The sequence below is a fragment of the Symphalangus syndactylus genome, chromosome 12, assembly GCF_028878055.3.
Source record: "Symphalangus syndactylus isolate Jambi chromosome 12, NHGRI_mSymSyn1-v2.1_pri, whole genome shotgun sequence".
In the NCBI taxonomy this organism is placed as follows: Eukaryota; Metazoa; Chordata; class Mammalia; order Primates; family Hylobatidae; genus Symphalangus; species Symphalangus syndactylus.
Window position 1 is genome coordinate 28489717 of NC_072441.2, and position 21939 is coordinate 28511655.

At 35.8% G+C, this 21939-nt stretch overlaps 1 protein-coding gene across 1 annotated transcript in view; it reads left to right on the plus strand.

The window, feature by feature from the left end:
• The window catches only part of TNNI3K (TNNI3 interacting kinase), a 305572-nt gene that overhangs the window by 35313 nt on the left and 248320 nt on the right, over nt 1-21939 (plus strand). The window contains exon 5 of the mRNA XM_063624029.1: nt 8120-8230. Coding sequence (XP_063480099.1) covers nt 8120-8230 — 111 coding nt within the window. The remainder of the gene's footprint in view (nt 1-8119; nt 8231-21939) is intronic.

A 21939-nucleotide genomic window follows, 5' to 3' on the forward strand; every position in this document is an offset into this window, starting at 1 on the left:
GACTTTCTTCAAAGAATTGGAAAAAACTACTTTAAAGTTCGTATGGAACCAAAAAAGAGCCCGCATCGCCAAGTAAATCCTAAGCCAAAAGAACAAAGCTAGAGGCATCACGCTACCTGACTTTAAACTATACTACAAGGCTACAGTAACCAAAACAGCATGGTACTGGTACCACAACAGAGACATAGATCAATGGAACAGAACAGAGCCCTCAGAAATGATGCCGCATATCTACAACTATGTGATCGTTGACAAACCTGACAAAAACAAGAAATGGGGAAAGGATTCCCTATTTAATAAATGGTGCTGGGAAAACTGGCTAGCCATATGTAGAAAGCTGAAACTGGATCCTTTCCTTACACCTTATACAAAAATTAATTCAAGATGGATTAAAGACTTAAATGTTAGACGTAAAACCATTAAAATCCTACAAGAAAACCTAGGCAATACCATTCAGGACATAGTCGTGGGCAAGGACTTCATGTCTAAAACACCAAAAGCAATGGCAACAAAAGCCAAATTGACAAATGGGATCTAATTAAACTAAAGAGCTTCTGCACAGCAAAAGAAACTACCATCAGAGTGAACAGGCAACCTACAGAATGGGAGAAAATTTTTGCAACCTACTCATCTGACAAAGGGCTAATATCCAGAATCTACAATGAACTCAAACAAATTTACAAGAAAAAAAAAAACAACCCCATCAAAAAGTGGGCAAAGGACATGAACAGACAATTCTCAAAAGAAGACATTTATGCAGCCAAAAAACATATGATGAAATGCTCATCATCACTGGCCATCAGAGAAATGCAAATCAAAACCACAGTGAGATACCATCTCACACCAGTTAGAATGGCCATCATTAAAAAAGCAGGAAACAACAGGTGCCGGAGAGGATGTGGAGAAATAGGAACACTTTTACACTGTTGGTGGGACTGTAAACTAGTTCAACCATTGTGGAAGTCAGTGTGGCGATTCCTCAGGGATCTAGAACTAGAAATACCATTTGACCCAGCCATCCCATTACTGGGTATATACCCAAAGGACTATAAATCATGCTGCTATAAAGACACATGCACACGTATGTTTATTGTGGCACTATTCACAATAGCAAAGAGTTGGAACCAACCCAAATGTCCAACAACGATAGACTGGATTAAGAAAATGTGGCACATATACACCATGGAATACTATGCAGCCATAAAAAATGATGAGTTCGTGTCCTTTGTAGGGACATGGATGAAACTGGAAAACATCATTCTCAGTAAACTATCGCAAGGACAAAAAACCAAACACCGCATGTTCTCACTCATAGGTGGGAATTGAACAATGAGAACTCATGGACACAGGAAGGGGAACATCACACTCCAGGGACTGTTATGGGGTGGGGGGAGGGGGGAGGGACAGCATTAGGAGATATACCTAATGCTAAATGACGAGTTAATGGGTGCAGGAAATCAACATGGCACATGGATACATATGTAACAAACCTGCACATTGTGCACATGTACCCTAAAACCTAAAGTATAATAAAAAAAAAAAAGAAGAAGAAAGAGCATAGAATAAGAAAGAAAAAAAAAAAAAGAAAAGCATAATATTAAAAATCAGAAGACCTGATTTCAAATCCCAGTTCAGCCTCAGTTTAAAGTTACATTAAAGAAACACATTTTATGCTATGGAATGCCAACTGGGTTCCCTAAAAAGTGTTCTCTGAAAAGAATATAGGAGTACAAGAGATTTATTTAAAGGTGACACCTGTGAAAGGAAAAGGAATTAAACAGCATTGGTTATGGGGTGCCATCAGATCCCAATACAGAGCTGCTAAAATCTCCACCAGCCCATTGAGGAGCTCCAGAGGAAAAATTGCCTATGAGAGGAGTGCCACACGGGGTAGCAATGTCGAGGCCCCTCTTTCACCACCGCCTTACTCAGTCATTGACTGGGAGTAAGGGCCACCCTGAGAAGAGACTGACACAGCTCTAATGCTGCAGTGGATCCTGAAATAACTGGGAAAGCTGCCAGTGAACCACCATCCCACCACACTCTTCATAAAGGGAGGTCTCAGTGGCATATCTATTTCTGCCACACAGGAGGAAATGCTCATGATTCTATAATATATGAAAAAAGGAAACTACCTATATGTAGAATTAGATCAATAGTGTACATAATAACAATTATTATGTGTCAAGCATTTTACTAAATGCATTACAGCATTATCTGATTTAATCCTCACAACAATGCTATGAGAATGATACAATTGTATCTTCATTTTACAGACAAAAACTTGACAGCTCAAAAGGTTAAGAAACATGTCGCAAATGTAGGAAGTGCCCATCAATATGGAAACACGAGTTTGCTCTGCTGGGGTAGCTTGTGCTCCATCTGGTTGCACAAACATACATACATAGGACAAACAATGGAAGGGAAAATTACACACATAAATAATAGTGATTATATGGTAGTACTATGGGTTATTGAATGATTTATTCATTTTCTTTGTTTTTTACATTTTCTTCTCTGAGGTATTCTGGTTGTCTGTTGAGGCATAACAAACTATCCCAAACTCGGTCCTCTAATGCAACTATTTTATTATTCTCATGGATTCTTAGTTCAAAAATTCAGACAGGATGCTGTGTGGTTGGCTTGATTCTGTCCCACGATGTTTAGAGCCTCAGCTGATAAAATGTGAATGAATGGGTTTATTCATCAGCTGGTACACTGGAATTCTCTGGAGGCTTAACACACTGACTGGGATAACTGTAAGGCTGGACTTAGCTAGAACAGTTGATTGGAGAGCCTTCATGTGCGATGTACCTTCTCCATGTGGCCTGCATTTTCTTATACCATGGCTGACACAGGTTAGTGAGATTTGTTACGTTATAGATCAGGGCTCCCAGGCCTGTTTTTCAGCAAACAGGAAGGAAGCTGTGTGGTCTTCTATGTCCTAGCCTTAGAAAAGAAACACTCTGCTCCACACTATTGATCACAATCCACCCAGGTTCAAGGGGAAGGGGCATAGATAGCAAATATCTGTGGGTTGAGTATAGATGAATGCTCACCATGTTTTAAAACCACCAGAAGGTATATTTTGTCCATAATCAGAAGAAAGTACATTTTTATACAACAGTTTCTTTTCTATATCGAAATAGAGTTGAAATTTTTTGTTTAATAAATACCTTTTAAAAATGGATGTAATATGGTAGTAGAGGATTTGAGCTCTGTGATATAGTGGTTGCTTATCTTGGCTTTATCCATAGCAATAACCACAGAGCTAACAGCAAAGCAGGATATTAAGTAAGATTGTTTTAGAGTTTTATGGCTAGTACAGAGTTGCAGTTACTACCATTACAAAATGTTTTTATCCATTTACATACATTTTGGGAGATCTATTCTACCTCAAATTCTATTTCTCAAGGATATAGCTGGAGTGCTTTTTTGTCTAAGCCTCATTCTTCCACACATGGATTTTCTTCTGTTTAAAAATAATAAATATGATACACACAAATACATTACAAAGAGCTTATTTGTCTCACACTTATAGGATGCCTCTGTGTGTCACATTGAATAATAATGCTTTAAATTTGGCTAGAGAGTGCATAAAGGAAACCTGCCAGTTTCCACAAGACTCTTTTCTAAACAAGTCTTAAGAGACTTTCTTTTAAAAACATTGCCACTAGATATTTGTTATATACGGTAAACTGCAAGCAATAAATGAGATCAAACTTAGAGTATTCAAAATTTGCCTAATATTTGCATTTTACAGGAAAATTTTTTACAGGAGGTGTGTACCATATTGCTGACTCTTAAAATTATTCCATTAGGACAAAATATTCCAATAGAGTAAGAGGCTTATCAGTTAAATACAACAGAAGTATGTCCTCTCAAGTTTTTCCTTGAGACTCGATCAGGAAAACCACTATGGAAAGTCAGATGTGAAGTACTGACGTTGGAGTCCAACAGACCTGGGTTTGCATCTACTTTCAACACTTACAAACTAAGGTTCAGTTAGCACTTTAAATTCTTTGAGCCTGAGTGACATCGGCTATAAAATAGGGTTAATAATTATTTTCTCTCATAGGTAAATTGTGAAGCTTAAATGAGAGGATATAGATAGAACATTTTGCATGGAACTTGGCTCATAGTAAGCAATTTATATGCAGCAATTACTGCTTTATGTTTATTATCTTTAGCATAGCTGCATAAGATAAAAGTTTTATTTTGGCAGTATTCAGTTAAAAAAGCATTTAGATCAATTAGAGGTCAATCTTGAGAAATCCAACCAAGGTATGAAAGGATAAATTATTACTCTTAACGTTTGACCTTACCATTTGCCCATTCTGAAGGAATCCTAATATACTTAAAAAAAAATTCCACAAATATTGACTGAATAAGGAGAAAATACAAAGAGACTTGAAGAAAGGATAAATGTGTGTTTACTAAAACTGCCTAATAGATAAATATTTCACATGCTCTGTGATTTAAATAAAATTTATTTTAATTTAGCCTAGTACAGTGCTTGTCATAAAATAGACATTCATTAATAAATATTTGTTGAATAAAACAGTATCCATCTTTCTACTGATTTATACAAGTTATTTATGTATTAACTATGTAAACCATTTGTCAATTTTATATGTTGTGAATATTTCTCCAACTTGTCACTTGCCTTACTGTGTTTTTAACACTTTAATTTGCTCAAATCTATCATATTATCTCTCTATTTTAAAATATAGCTTTATGCTTAAAAAGACCTTCCCTACTACTCTGCATTTAAATTTCTGACCATCTGCAGGGAAAATGTTTTAAGGCAATGTTTTTCCTATTTATCTCAAGACTAATCATGCCTTTAGCCCTCACCAAGATTATTGGTAAAGTGAGAGTTAACTCCTGTGAACTGTTTTCTCTGGAGGAGGAATTCTCAGTTTCTGGCAGCCTATCCACGGCTAAACTAGTAGACGTTTTCTCACTTCCAGTACTGGTAGAGCCTTTTTCCATGTTTTATTCCTTTGTTTGTTGCAATGCCTAACTCATGAAGCAGGGGGAGTGGAGTTAGGAGGAATAGGTAAAGGGAAAGCAGAAAGAGAAGCTAAGTGATGAAATCAAATCAATGTTTTATTTGGAAGGTACTATAGGTATTATCACAACAATTTTAAGGTGGATGCAATTACTCTTTTTTTATATAATCAAGGAAATTAGCAACAAAGAGTGACAGAACTGCTCCAGTTCACATAGTTATTGAGAGAGCTGAAATTCTAATTAGGGAGGCTAATTCTATGACCTGCATCTTAACCCTGCATTATATGCAGCTCAAATTTAACATGTGAAAACGAAACATTTTACTTCTGCCTCAAAATCTGCTTCTTCCTGGTTCTTCCTTATCTCTCTATCATTTTATTTCCCTACTACTTACTGCACTTGCAAAAAAATCCAAATACCCCATACCATGGCCTAGAAGGCCCTGCAAGATTACACATCTTTGACCTCATCTTGAAAACTTCTTTTCATTTGTTTAACCATTTACTCAACATTGGCCTTATTGCTGGTCTTCAAACACAACAAGCTTATATCTGTCTTATGACTTTTGCACTAACTATGTTTCATATTTTAATGCTTATCCTTGAAATTGTGACTTTTTGTCATCAACCATTTATCTCAAAGGTCACCTCTGCAGTGAAGCTTTCCCTGATTAACCAGTTTAAAATAGCCATCTAATCATTTGTCTGTTTTTATCTCATATCAGTTGGTACTTTAAGCTATTGTATAGCAATTTCTTATTTGTTTACTTTTTGTCTCTCCATTCACATAAACATAGTAAAATATACGCTCTGTGAGAGCAGGGATTTCACTATCTTTACTCACTGCAGTGTCACCACTGCTCAGAAAAGAGTTTGAAACACCAGATATGCTCAATCAATATTTGTTTAGCATATAAAGGGTATATTGAAAAGAGAAATGCATGACCAAAACTGGGCGTAGGAAAATGTATCTAATCGTATGGAGGATGGACTGCAATGAGAAAAAGTATTAGTCGAGGAGACTAGTTAGGAAGCTGCGTAATATGGAGGATGATGCTAGAAATAAGGAGAAGAAATGTGAGAAGTGTAAGTCAGTTAAAACCAGTAGAATTCTGGAACTGAGCTGAAGGGACTCTAGGTCCCTTGGAATAAAAAAGTGCCATTCATATAAGTAAGGAATGTTAGATGACAAGTCAGCCTGGGAAAATTATAAATGATAATTACAAGAACAATTTTGAATTTTGCATTTGAGATGCCATTGATAGGCAAAATATATGGGACTCAGACTTAGCAGAGAAGTCAGTACCAAAGATGCATTTATCAGATTGTATAATAATTACCAAAGTGGCATTTAGGAGTGGGAAAGCAGCTTAGGGCTAAATTTCCAAATCATACACTTTTAGAACACAGTCAGAAACAAAGAATAGGCAACAAAAAGGAATCAAGGAATGTATAGTTTTAGTAAAGCAAAGGAGGTAAGAATTTTGAGAAGAAAAGATGATCTGATCATAGAATGACTATAAGGACACTGGATTTGATAAATAGTTTACCTTTAGAAATTGAGGAAGTGATTTCAGGAGACTGGTGAGGTCCTTCATGCCTCAGGTGGAAGAAACGGTCATGGTGACTTCACCTGGTAATACAATGAAAAGAGAAGTGGGAAATAAATCTGCCTTAGTGAGGAGTAGTGTGAGAAAAGCAAAATTCAATGTAGAATAAGTGTGGTGAACTCATTTGAGGTTTATGTGGAACTTGGGTATACCTACCTAAAGATTGCTAAAGAAATGAGACTGGAACTGTCAACAGATTCGGTATCTTTTTTCAGAAGGTTGGAAAATGAAGGGAATAATAGAGATAAAATTAGCTTAGCTTCAGTGGGAAAAAAAAAAACACTCTTTTTTTTTTAGAATGGAGAAAACAAGTTTATAGTTCAAGCATATGGAGCCAATGCAAGAAGAAAGGTTGAAGACGCAATATTTATTTCACTTTCTCGGGACAGCAGGTAGAAGAAGGGGAAGATTTGGAGACTAAAACATTAATGTTACTATTTGTAGCTCTTTACCAAAGTTTTTTCATTTTTTAGAACTTCTTATAGGCCTTTATGCAGATGTGACAGCATTAAGAAATCGAACTTTTTTTAATGGTAAAATTTTCTTAACAAACAGTATTTGATATTATATGTATGTAAGTCATAAATGCACTGGCCTATCTTATGACTTGACTTTATTGCTACTTGGTGTGTTGATAGACCAAATATTATAGAAGTTGTGGTTTAAATTCCTACTTTGAGGCTTAAACATGGATATCTTTGTATTACAAAGATTAAATACAAAACAAAATTACAATATGGAATTTCAAAATAAAAATTCAATGAATGTTAATTGCTATTAATGTTATAAATATTATTTCATGTATTTCCAAAGGCAGAAATACAATACAAATAATATTATAAAAAGTAAGAATTACTTTAATTTTTGCACAAATTTTTCAAATTTGGAGGCTCAAATAATGGTTCTAACATATTCACTGGTAAAATGAGTCAAGTTAAGAAAGATATTATGAATGAATTGTGCATAGATTTAATGATACTATGTTTTAGGTAAGAAGAAATCACTGAACTATCATGAAATAGCCTACTGGGCTGCATGTACTTTGTTCAGTACTTGGTTCATACTCTCTTCTTAAATGACATATTTCATCCTCATCTCTAAAAGAAAAAAATAAACCTTTAAACTGTTACTGTAAATTCCTGACCTCATTGGGAGTTAATTCTAGTTGCTGGAAAAGCATATTCATTGGAGTAACCTACATGTAAAACTGAGTTTGCAGTTGGAAGAGTCTCACCATAGGTAATGTCCTTTCTGTCATTCTTGTTCAAGCGGTGGAGGATTGATTAGAACTGAACACCTCTGTCATTTGGTCCTACTTTCCACCATCTGAGAACTATTCTCTGGTATCTAATGTGCTCCTATGCTAGAAATCACACTTAAGTTTCCTTTGAGCACCTGAACTGGCTGATAGGCAGAAAATCAATACATCCTGTTGCACAGCTTTTGAACCTGTTATTAGCAGAAAAGTAACACTAAAGATATGTTTCCTTACAGGATAATGCAGAATTGATCACTTCTCTGCTTCACAGTGGAGCTGATATACAGCAGGTTGGATACGGTGGCCTCACTGCCCTCCATATTGCTACAATAGCTGGCCACCTAGAGGTAAGTCATGCCTTTGGCACCTGTGAAAACAAAGGTTATTTACCTTTTGGGTTGTTGTTCTTAACTGTTTTGAAATACTGCCTTTGAGACTCTACACGTTGGTTTATTTTTTAGCTACTGAACACGTTCATTTCTTATTGGGGTAAAATTTAGCTGTATAAATGAGCTTTGGATAGTCAATTCAGTCAATTTTCTAACAGTGTATTTAATCATCAGTTAACATAAAGGCAGCTAGATATACAGAGGCTTTATAGCAGCTCAGTTTCCACAGCTTGCTATTTTAACCTCGGGGAAGTTACTGAATCTCATGACCTCCCTCTTTTCTTCACTTATAAAATATGAATGTTAGTAAGCCTATTATAATGATTAAATTAGATAATTTATGTAAATCACTTTGTAGTTTGCTTAATGCAGAGTAAGGACAAAATGAAAAATCATTCACTCATTCATCTACATATGTATTACTTGAATGAATATTTATTCATCACCCATTATGCACCGGATACTGTTCTAGGTGCTGGGATGACATTTAGGAAGAAAGTCAGGCAAAATTTTCATTTTGTAGAGTTTAGCCATAAAAAATAACATAGACAATAAAGACAAGAAAATATTATATAATTTTAATTAGTAGTGAGTACCATAAAAATAATAAAGTGAGGTAAAATGAAAACAACGAGAGAGAAGGGGGCACTATTTAAAATAAGCTGTACAGTAAATACCTCTGAAAGGAGGTCACATAGGAAAAGAGATTTAAACGTGGTGAGAATGTCATCCATGTAAAAGGAGAGAAAAGAATTCCAAGCTTAAGGAATGGCACTTGCAAGGACCCTGAGGCCTAAAAAGGCTGGGTGTGTTTGAGGGACGCGATTGAGCCAGAGTTGTTAGAGTGGAGTGAGCGGAGGAAGAATGATGAAGACAAGGTCTGGTGATGAATGGTTCCAAGCCAAATCACACAGTGTTTTAAAGGTCATAGGAAGGACTCTGGATCTTGTCTTAAATTTAAAGTATTAATTTTATATATCCTATTATGGGAAGGACTTCCATTTGCATGATTTGGCTAACTTCACAAATCCTCATGGAATAGTTTTTATTGCCGCTGCCATTTGATAGATATAAAACTAAGGCTCTTATATAGTAATTGTCTTGACAAATTACAAAGCTATTGAGGAAAAGAGCCATGTTTGGAATCCTGATCATTTTACTCAAAATCCCATGATTGTCACACTCTATCAATTGTGGAAACACCAATAGCTCAACAATGTAAAAGATGAGAAGTCTGACATCCTCATTATTAAATAGTTATATTTCCCCCTTTTAGTCATGTTGCAATTCAATTATACCTTCTTCACTAATACACACACGTATACGCACACAAACTGTGAACAAATAGAGCTGCATATAAAATTATATGTGAAGCCTATAAAACAGATGTGATCCATCTCTCTTAACAGTGTCACTTCAAAGGGCTCTTACATTCAATAAAAATTAAAATATCTCATTGAGAGCAAAATAGTTTCCTTCCTGTTGACATTTCCACTCCTTTCCATATCACCTTATTTCCTGGAAAATAAATCCTTTTAGTGAGATTCATTGTAAATATAAGTGAGTTTGTGTTACTTATGAGGAAAGGGGAAATTCCATTAGATTCACTTAAATATAAATGTTTTCCAAAAAAGAAAGAAAGAAACTGAGGCCAGTGATAAAGTAAATGAGTGGTAAACATTAAGAAATCTGGGTGAAATAATTTATGAGTTAGACACTAACTTCTAGTAAAACATGATCAACCTCTTAATGCCAGGAAAATTACAGACTATGTCTTCAAAACAAAATCCTTTTTTTTCCTAATGTTGTGTTGATTACATTTGTGAATGATAGCATTACAATGGCTTCTAAAGCAAGGTGGTGAAGAGCTTAGTTTCTTCATCTCCTAATCAAATAGCTCGGTTTTCTTTCTTTCTAAATCATAATATGGAAGAAGGTATTATATTGATTTTACCAGACTTAGGGCAAACTTCACCAAAGTATTCCAAATAGATCTCTACTCTTCTCTTGCAATTCTTCATGGGTTTTCTGATTTCCCTCATTAGTTGATATTTGATGACTTTTACAGTCAATAGCTAACACAGCAAAAAGCAAGTATAGATACATTAGCCTTTATTCTCTTCTTATGTGGGGGACTAATTAAATTATTGATCAAATAATAAAGAAAAGGGTATCCAAAAATATCCAAAATAATTATATTCAGAATGAATGTTTTTGTTGGAGTATTTCTTTGAAAACTATTACCATTGACTTTTGACCAATGTGGGAGTTAGGAGCACTGATCCCCTGTACAGTTGAAAATCTATATATACATTTTGACTACCCTAAAACTTAACTATTTATAGCCTACTGCTGATTGGAAGCCTTATTGATAATATAAACAGTCCATTATCATGTATTTTTAATGTTACATGTATTATATACTATATTCTTAAAGTAAGCTAGTGAAAAGATTGTTATAAAGAAAATCATAAGGAATAGAAAATATATTTACTATTTATTAAGTGGAAGTGGCTAATCATAAAGGTCTTCATCACCATTGCCTTCACATTGAATAGGCAAAGGAGGAGGAGGAAGAGGAGGGGTAGGTTTTGCTGTCTCAGGGGAGGCAGAGATGAAAGAAAATCCATGTATATGTGAACTTACACAGTTCAAACCTATGTTGTTCAAGGGTCAACTATAATTGTAGTAAATACTCACTGTCGATATATCTTTACCCATATGTATTAATTCATTTAACATTTTTTGAGCCCCTACTTTGTCTATAAATGGTTAGAATATAGAAATATAGGAATGATACAACAAAATAAGACATAGATTTTTCCCCTAAATATTCTGTAATGCAACTGGGCACACAAAATAAATATGCAGAAAAAATATATAAGCAATTCAAATGTAAAACAGCAATATAGTTATAAGTAAGGAGTAGGAAGGATGAGAGTAGATTTGATAATTAGGAATACAGGTGTTCCTCAACTTATGATGGGGTTATATCTGAGTAAATCTATCATGAGTAGCAAATATCATAATGGAAAGTACATTTAACACACCTACCCTACTGAACATTGTAGCTTAGCCTAGCTGACATTAAATGTACTGAGAACTCTTACACTATTCTACAGTTGGGCAAAATCATCTAACAGAATACCTCTTTTATAAGAAAATGCTGAATATCTTTTCTAATTTATTGAATACTGTACTAAAAATGAAAAGCAAAATGGTCATATGGGTATTCAAAGTATAGTTTCCACTCATATGTATCACTTTCACACCATTGTAAAGTAAAAAAATTGTAAGCTGAACCATCATAAGTTAGGGATTATCTATAATTAGAAACATAATAATATAGAGGAAACCTCAGAGAACACAAAATTAAAAGAGTTAAGAGTTCAGTGAGGATAGAATTTGTATTAGTCCATTTTCACACTGCTCATGAAGACATACCTGAGACTGGGCAATTTACAAAAGAAGGAGATTTAACTGGGCTTACGGTTCCACATGGCTGGGGAAGGCTCACAATCATGGCAGAAGGCAAGGAGAAGCAACTCACGTCTTACATGGATGGCAGCAGGCAAAGAAAGAATAAATGAGATGCAAAAGCAGAAACCCCTGATCAAACCATCGGATCTCCTGAGACTTATTCACTACCACAAAAACAGTATGGGGGAAACCACCCCTATGATTCAATTATCTCCCACTTTGTCCCTCCCACAACACATGGGGATTATGGGAGTACAATTCAAGATGATATTTGGGCAGGAACACAGAGCCAAACCATATCAGAGATTAATGTGGACTCAAAGAGTTAGGGAAGGAGTTATGAGAGGGGATTTAAAACTGAACTAGTCTTTAAAGAATAATGAGAACTAGACAGCAAAAGTAAGAGGGATCTGGCTCAAAAATAGGAAGGAAAGAATGAGCTAAGCACACTAAGGGACAGTGAGTAAAATGATAACATGAAACAAATTGTGAAGAGTCCCTCTAGGTAAAATTAGGTGTTAAGAATAGACCAGACTAAGGAAACTTGGAGAGTAGAAGTCTAAGGCATTTAATTCAATGCAAGAAGCAATTACTGTGGTTTACAATGTATAACACAATTTCTGTGGTTTACAATATATAACACACAAGAGTAGATGGCATGGCAGATTAAGAGATTAGTAGAACACAGAATTTCTCACTCTTTAAAGAAAATTAGAAAAACCAATGTGATTGTTTTCCCCCATAGGAAACAGGGACTAATTGAGAAAATATTTCAGCAAGAGAATAATTGGAGATTTGATAAGTAATGTGTTTAAAAGGATTACTTTGACTGCATTATTTAGCATGAATTCTAGTGCGATTACATGATGATTAAACAAAGATAAAAGCTTGGGTAAAGGATTCAATTTGGAGGAAAAATCAATTAGCTCCACACATGTTGATTTTCTGATGACATCCAAATTTTCAAGTGGAAATGTTTATTAATCATTTAGAAACATACAAATGGCATTTAATGGACACATTTGGGCTTAATGTAAATTTTTAGAAATTATATATAGAGAGGTAATATTTAAAACCATAATAACAGCTTAAAGTTGTATATTGGGCATAACGGATGGTCATAGGACTGAGCCTAAGAGAATCTCCACAGAGACTTAAGGGATTATTGAATAAGGAATTATTGAAGGAAACAAAGAATTGCTCAGTAATTTGAAAAGGACTAAGATTATTTTAGTATTACAATTAGGAGAGTTTCAAGAGTTAAAGGATCCCAGGTATCAAAAAGTTAGTTCAGAAAAGTAGAGCACATTGGGATAAAATATACATCAAGTATTTCCTTACTATACTAAAAATTTAGATGCTATTCCACTCCTATTTTTTATTATCATGGTTAGCAGAAATAGCAATGGATCAGTGGGTGTTCCATTTCATTAATAGTCACTATCTTTTATTGCCCACCTTTCTCTGTGAAACAATAGCTGATGCTAAGTCTGACAGGACTCTTTGTCTCCACATATCAAATTCAGACCTTCCATTCGTGTCTCAAGTGTGTTTGTCCTCCCATAATTGTGAATTCTATTAAACAATCTTACAATAAAATTTACATTGACTAGGCAGCTGTCTTCTTCAATAATAGAAGAGAACATGTGCTGCAGATTCCTAGACATGCTGGCTACAATTTGGGACTCAGATTTAAATTCACTGTGCTTTGAAGAGTAGGCAAATATTAGTTGTCCCAGGTCTCAATACTTCTGTTTGACTGATATATCCATCTATCAATACATTTGCATATGCTGCTTTGTACAAGGCCTAAGATCCTGTCAGCAATCAATAAACATGCATTAAATCCTTTTCTTCCCTTTAGGTTTGGGGAATGTGAGTCATATGCTTTCTCAGGCATGGAAAAGGAAAAATATTAGCTAACATTTGGTGGTACTTTATCATTCACATACATTTGTCATTTGGTTGTTTTGTGAGATAACTACTGTCAGACTCAGTTTATTAGTGAGGAAACTGAGGACTGGAGAAGTTGAATGACATCTACATGGGCATTCAGATGATAAATAAATAAGCTGGATGGGACCCCAACCTGGGGATCTGCCTTCACATCTGTAGTCTTATACATAAAAGGGCGATTACTCCCCAGAGACTCTTCTGTTTATTGCTATAACACAGCTTATACCCACAAGAAACAAAAAAAGTATTCAGAAAGTGGAAAAAGAAACTGAATATGTTACTATCTAAAGCCCAAGCATTACTACATATACGATTAAAGCAACATTAAATGATTCAAAATTAATTTTATAACGCATTCACTATATGGGCATAAACTATGGAAGTATAATGTAGGTATATGAGCACACAACACACTCACACCGCAAGTGTAAAACACTTTATACTTAATCAAATAACTCTTTAAAAAGTTGTTACTCTGGTGTTACGTGCTGTAGTTTCTGCAGTTGCCAGAAGTCAAATCAGTTTTCTGCAGCCGTTGACAACTGTTTGTGCAGTAAACAGAAAGGCATGCAGCAAACATGTAAACCAATATATAATGTATAGAGGTTGTAGAGTGGTTTTCTTTTTACAGAAAAGTGTACTTTCATATACACCTTGTGAGGGGAGCATATTATTCATAGTTGAAGTTATTCTGTCCTACCATATCCCATTTTCAAATTGTAAACACTTATCCAATCACTGCTTCAGAAATGCTTCCCAGTTATTTTGGAACTTATTTCTGATTTCAAGGAAATGCACTCAGTATTGTTTCAGTTCATTCTTTACTAAATCATCTAAATGTTTCAGTAGAGAATTTTGTTTACCAAGAAGCCTCGGACCCTGTGTAAGTTATTTTTTAATAATGGCTTTAGTTTCCTCTCCAAAGGCACAAACGACAGAATGCTTAGAATTATAAAATGTGGTTTCTCTCTCTCTTTCTCTTATTTTTAATTTTTTAGAGAGAGGGTAGTCATGAGTTTTTTACCCAAAGAGTAGCAAGTCTGCCCCAATCTTGTGAATAGGCAATAGTCCCTTGTGAACTCCATTTGGAATCAGAACAAATAGTGAAACAAAATAATAGTTAATGCTTTGAATAGATAACTTTGTACTGACCATATTAATTGACTTGATCCTTAGTTGAGATTTTTCTCCTCATTTTCCTCAGATGAGAGAATTGAAGTACAAATCAGTAACTTGTCAAGGTAACAGCCAAAAATTTGTAGAGCAGGCATTCTCATGCCACCTAGCTTCAGAGCCAGCTCTCACTCACTGTGCTATACTACTTCTCTCCTGATCCAAACAGTAACCTCTCAGCTCACCTGACCAGAATTTAAGCTTTGGACATGATACACAGAAGCTTAGAATGTGTGAGGAAAACATGCCGTATCTGCAGATCTGAACCACCTCAAAGACTAAGCACATTAAGATATTCTGGTGCCTTTTTGTATGGCCCCCATTCTTTTGGGCTGTATCATTTTTCTCTAAAATTTCTGCATTACATTTTTAATAGCTTTGTTGAGATAAAATTCACATACCATATAATTCATCCATTTAAAATGTACATTTCAATGGTTTTCAGTATAGTCGCAGAGTTGTGTAATCATCACCAAAATCTAATTTTAGAATATTTTTGTCACCCAAAAAGGAAACTTAATACCCATTAAGTAGTCAGTCCCACCCACCCCTCACTGCCAAGACAACCATTAATCTACTTTCCATCTCTACAGATTGGCTCTTCCAGACATTTTATATAATTGGAATTATGTAACGTGGTCTTTTTGTGACTGGCTTCTTTTATTTTGTGTAGAGTTTTCAAGGTTCATTCATTTTTCAATAAGGTTGATTTCTATCAAAATTATGGTATAATTACATATGACTTTATTTAGTAAAACAGAAAAAGATACAGAGTTCAACTGATAGTATAAATGCAATTCTCTTTCTACTACCTATTTTCATTATAAATCAATGCTGGAAGGAAATCTTCAACTAAAACTTCAAGTCCCCAAACTACATTTCTAGTCACAAGAATGTGCCTAAATTATCAGACTAGGAACACCCCCATGAGAGAAAGTGGCTAAGTGGGGCGTCTTCCTGAATGGGCAGGCCACCTCTTACCTGGGTATTGGACAAGGCCCCCACTCCAGATGATTAATCCTCCTTCCTACCACAGGTTCACTCTTTGCATTCTTAAGCAGTTATGACTCTGTAAAAATGCAAAAGTTTCTAATGCTTCAGTTGCAGTTAGCTTTTTGTAGTTAAAATTTTAGTAATCAGTTCATAGGCTAAAGCTTTGCTAATCAAAGTCTGATTTATTGATTAGCAATGTAGTATAACCAGTGAACTTGTTTGAAAATAGAATCTCAAGCCTACCTCAGACCTGCCTATAATTAGCATTTTAAGAAGATTTCCAGATGATTCATATGCATATTCAAATTTAAGAACCCTCCCCTAAAGAGTATTAGAAGAAATTAGATTTAAAAGAGATATCTGAGGAAGATAAATAGAAACAATGAATGAATGAATGAATGAATAGAAAGATGTAGCTTTCATTTGTTTTGCTTTACAATTTGCTTTTGGTTGGTACTGATTTAAGTGCTTTAGTAACTATTAAAATGGCATTCAGGGTTCATTCTAGAGCCTAGGATCGTAATCACTCATTATGCACAATATATGCCTAGTACTTCACACGTTGTGAGTGCTCTAAATGTATGTTATCTCTCTTTTCCTTTCTAAGATATAAAATTTCATAGTAGTAGTATTAAAATAGGAAGAAAGTTATAATGCAATGGAACTACAACACAATAATTATAAGATATAATAAATAACCCAATTGAAAAATGGGCTGAGAAAGAGGCAGAGCAAAATAGCTGAATTCAACTCCCCAGCAATCGTCCCCTTAATGCCCCACAGGATAACCAAGTTGAACAACTGTCCAGGCAAGAAAGCACCTTCATAATAACCAAAAATCAGGTAAATGATCACAGTGCCTAGTTTTAACATCAAGAAAAGAGGCACTGAAGGCTGGGCGCGGTGGCTCACGCCTGTAATCCCACCACTTTGGGAGGCCGAGATGGGCTGTTCACGAGGTCAGGAGATGAAGACCATCCTGGCTAACATGGTGAAACCCCGTCTCTACTAAAAATACAAAAAGTTAGCCGGGCGTGGTGGCGGGTGCCTGTAGTCCCAGCTACTCAGGAGGCTGAAGCAGGAGAATGGTGTGAACCCGGGAGGCAGAGCTTGCAGTGAGCAGAGATCGCGCCACTGCACTCCAGCCTGGGCGACAGAGCGAGACTCCATCTCAAAAAAAATAAAATAAAATAAAAAAGGAAAGAGACACTGAAGAGGGTGGGAAAGACAGTCTTGCATTACCTAAACTCTTCCCCACGTCCCCACTGGTGGCACAGCATGGCACGGAGAAAGAATCCATGTGTCTGGGAGAGAGAGAGAGAGAGCAAAGTGATTGTCAGACTTTGCATTGGAACTCAATGATGGCCTATCATAGTGAAAAACAATACAGGGCAGAATTCTGCCAGCCCCCATGGAGGGAGCATTTAGACCAGCCTCAGCCAGAAGGTAACCCTCCACTGCAGCAGTAGGAACCTGACTTCCAGCTAGCTCTACCATTGGTTGACTACAGTGCTGGGGTCCTGAAAAAATTTGAAAGACAGGCCTCAAGGACTACAGTACTTGAGCAAGTACTGATGCTCTTCTGGGCTTGCAACCAGTGGACTTGGGATGCACGTGACCCAGTGAGACACCAGCAGTGGTGACCAAGGGAGTTCTTGTATCACCCATCTCCCAACTCCACGCAGTGCAACTTGGGGAGAGACTTCTTTTGCTTGGGAACGGGAGAGGGAAGAGTACAGAGGACTTTGTCTTGCAACTTGGGTAACCAGCTCAGCTATGGTAAAATAAAGCAACTAGCAGATTGCGGAAGCCCTCTCCTGATTCCAGGCCCTGGCTACTGAACAGCATTTCTAGACCCATCCTGGGACAGAAAAGAACCCAGTGCACTGAAGGGAAGGACCTAGGCATGGCAGGATTCACCACTTGCTGATTAAAGAGCCCTCAGGCCTTGAATAAACATGAGTGGTAGCCAAGAAATAGTCACCACAGGCTTTGGGCAAGACCCAGTACTATGCTGACTTCAGGTGTGACCCAGCAGTCTCAGCTATAGGAAAGTAATTTATCCTCCCTTGGCCTCAATTTTCTAGTTTTAGAAAATGGATTATACTATCATCCACAATAATAGTTTGTGTGTGTGTGTGTGTGTGTGTGTGTTAAATGTCAATATATGTCAAATGCTTAGACACCACCTAGCACATAAACTTTAGGAAAGTTAGCTCTCATTTTTATTCGTTCTGTTTTGTTTCTGATTTTACTGTTATATAGTTCTAAAGAAAAAATGTGGTATCCTAGGCAGGGTAAAACATTAATGTACAATTTAACTTAGGGAAATTTAATATCCCCATTATATTGAGTTTTCTGTTTCAGAACAAATTCTTTCCATTTATTCAAGTTTATTTTTCAATCTTTCAGCAGAATATTCTTCTCATAAATTTGTTAAAATTTATTCCTAGGTATTTTATCTTTTCATTGCAATGTGAATGACATTTTCTAATTTGTTATATGTGTGTATCCTATATACACACTATATAAAACATATTAAAAATCAAGAAGCATTGGTTCTTGATATTTAAGTTTAAACCATTAAACTTACTGATTTGTTTTATCATCATATTTTTTAGATGAGTCTTTTGGAACTTCCTGGTTTACAATTAAATTCCAATATATGGTGATAATTTTGCTTCCCTTCTGATAATTAAACATCTTGTTTCTCTTTTTCCTAATTGCAATGGTTGATATTTTCAGAACAATTATCATTTTTCAATTGAATTATCATTGTACTCCTGGAATGAAACACAATTGGTCATGGTACATTATTCCCTTAGCTTGCTGCTAAACTTGTTTTGCTAATAGTCATAAGTGCGGTTGGTCTATGGTTTTCTTTTTTGTATTATGGCATTAGTTTCCAAGGCTGCCAATAACAAAATATCACAGACTGAGTGAAATGTATTTCACTGTACATTAGAGTTAGTTTAGAACACAGAGACCAAGATGCCAGACATGTGCACACACAGAGATATGACCATGTCATACCTGCTACTGCTACCATGGCCCATCTGCTACTTATCACTTGTTCATGTACAACTTACATTTCTGTACAACAGAAATATATTTTCTCACAGTTCAGAACAATAGAAGTTCAATATCAAGGTGTTGGCGAATTTGATTTCCTCTGAGGCCTCTCTCCTTGGTTTGCAGATGCATTCACTGTATGTTAACATGGTCATATCTCTGTGTGTGCACATGCCTGGCATCTTGGGCTCTGTGTTCTAATCTACTCTTTTTATAAGGTCACCTGTCATATTAATTAATGCCTACCCTAATGACGTTATTTTAACTGAATTACTTCTTCAAAGGCTCTATCTCTAAATAGTCACATCCTGAGGTATTATTGGGTTAGGGCTTCAACACGTGAATTTCAGGGGACACAATTCCCCATAACAATTATCCTTGTCAGATTTTGAAATAAATGTCATGCTGAATCTGTAAAAATAATTTGGAAGCTTTTCTCTGTCTCTTTCTGTCTCTTTCTCTGAATCTGTTATGTAGCCTGATGTTGTTTTTATTTCACACAATGCAGCAATAAAACCTTGAAAACCCATCCCCAAAGCCCAGATGAAATACCACTTTCATAAACCTTGTCTCTGATAAGTCTCCCAAAATTTCACAGGCAGAGAAACAAGTCCTGTTTCTGTAGGAGACCACCAATATGCACTTCTCAGACTACCATAATTTGGATATGGCAAACATGGCAAGGGCCAAATATGCCAGCCGATGCACATCATTATAAATTATTGTTTAAATATCAATCTAGGGAATGTCATTAATGATTGATAGGTATTATAATCACCATTCATTGTCATTAACTTTATAGGTTTCCATACTCAGTTTTCGTAGTCATGTGCAGTTCCACAATGCCAAAACTTGATATGCCTTCATTTCAAACAGTTAAGTTTCTGAAACTAAACCTTTCGTTTACACATAGTCTTAAATATCTAAGACTCAATTTAAGAACACTGCATATTCTGTGGCATTCAAAAATGGCTTCCTCAGGAGTTGAAACCATAAACTCTATACCCCATTACTGAGTGTGCCCTATGTTACAGAATACTCTTCATTAAAGGTGAAAAAGCAACTTACTACTCTGCAGGCTTTTGGTCTGGAGATAGACACAAGATCATAGATCATGTATTACTGTCAGTTATTTTAAGGTCTCAGAGCAATTCTTTAAGTATGTATCAACTGTAAGGAGGAATATAAAAGGGTGCTAGCTTGTCAATTTCTTTTGTCACTCAGGTCTTTGGCATAGACTCTGTTAGCTTTATTAAACATTAAGTATTGCTTTCAGGGTGAGGTAGAAGAGCATAAGCAAGAAAAGCTTTATAGGCTAATAAACATGTACATGAGATGTTCATCAGCTTGCTGTCCTGGAAAATGATGGAAGAAACATTACCTGAAAAATTAGATTCAACGATTATTGCTAATCAAATCAACCTGAAATGAGAAATCCCTTTGTAACCATTTGTGTTAATTTGCATCCTTATGTCAATCTTTCTATGCATTGAATTTGCTTCCAACATCCTAGGTCCTCTATACATATATATGTAGATAATGTATATACACATTTTTATATATACATAGAAATAGATACATATATATTTGTATAATTCATGTTATTAACATATATTAGCTAAACAAATATTTCTGTTACATATTTGCAGCAGCTGATAAGAAACACGTATATATTTTAATTCACCTGCACTTAACCTTCTTTTTGCATGCCGTACTCCTTACCAGGAATTTGAAGACTGAGTTGTAAATCAAAATTTCTATAGCTTGTTAAAGTCACATCCTCAGAGTTTGGAAACCTCTGAGCTCACTATGTCTCAGGAAGACAGGAAATTCTTCTTCTTCTTCCCCTTAATTACGAATACATTGTAATAATAATATTTTCTACCTGACCTTTGAATACAGTAGTAAAATAACAAGTGGGGGCTACTTACTTTTTCTCAGGGATGATTCATCCTGGGATGGTGTTTAGACAGTGGCCTTTGAGTATTAGATATTCTATAAACATCGTGTGAGTTGTTCTTGTTGACTCCCTTTGGTGGATCTCCAAAGACCCTTTAGAAGCTTGCTAAGGGTGGGATGGAGGAAGAGGCTAGAGCCCCCATAACTGACTCTCAGCAACTATCCTCTCTCACAGAATCTCTCTGTTGCGGTGACCCTTAAAGGCACTTGGCCCATCTGCTACTTACCATTTGTTTCATGTACAACTATACATTAGGCCAATGTATTAGGTTGGTACAAAAATAAATGTGGTTTTTGCCATTATTTTTAATCTAAAAAACCTGCAATTACTTTTGCACCAACCTAATAGTTATTGTAAAGGATGGAACTTTTAAGCAAGGCACACAAAACCTTCTAAAGTCACTCTGAGAAGCAATTCAGAGTAGCCCCTTGCTGCATCTTTCATTTTGCTGCCATTTTACTCTTTTCTCTGTCCTAAAGCAGATCTCAGGTTACTAACCAACCCATTTATGTCAGAGGTTGCACATTTTTTTGTGTGAAAAATCAGACCTTGGCAATGACCTTGAGCAGTAGGATATAAATAACTCCCACAGCTTAGCGTTCCAATAATGGAACACTAGGCATAAATGGGCTAACTCCTTCAGCTCTGGGCTGAGTTTCTCACAATTACTGCAGCTCTCCACATCTGGGCAGGTCCTGACAATAGTTAAGGATTTTTTTTCTCATAATTTGTCCTGAAAAAACATATATTGAGCTATTCAGGAGACTTGAGAAAAGTTCCAAGTTAAATAGGATAAAGGGCAATGGATACACATTTTTTGTTCAGAAATATAAAGATTATTCCTAGTTAGTGGCGAATATGTTCCTTCACTCTTCTCTGAATTCATTCTGTCATTCTGCTCCTGGACTTCCTACAATAGTACCTTGACTTATAAGGCCCGTGTCCAGATCTTTTATAGTCCACTTCATTCAAAATGCTCCTGAAAAATTCAAGGGACTCACTAACACATGGCTTTGGTAAAGACATTCTCCTG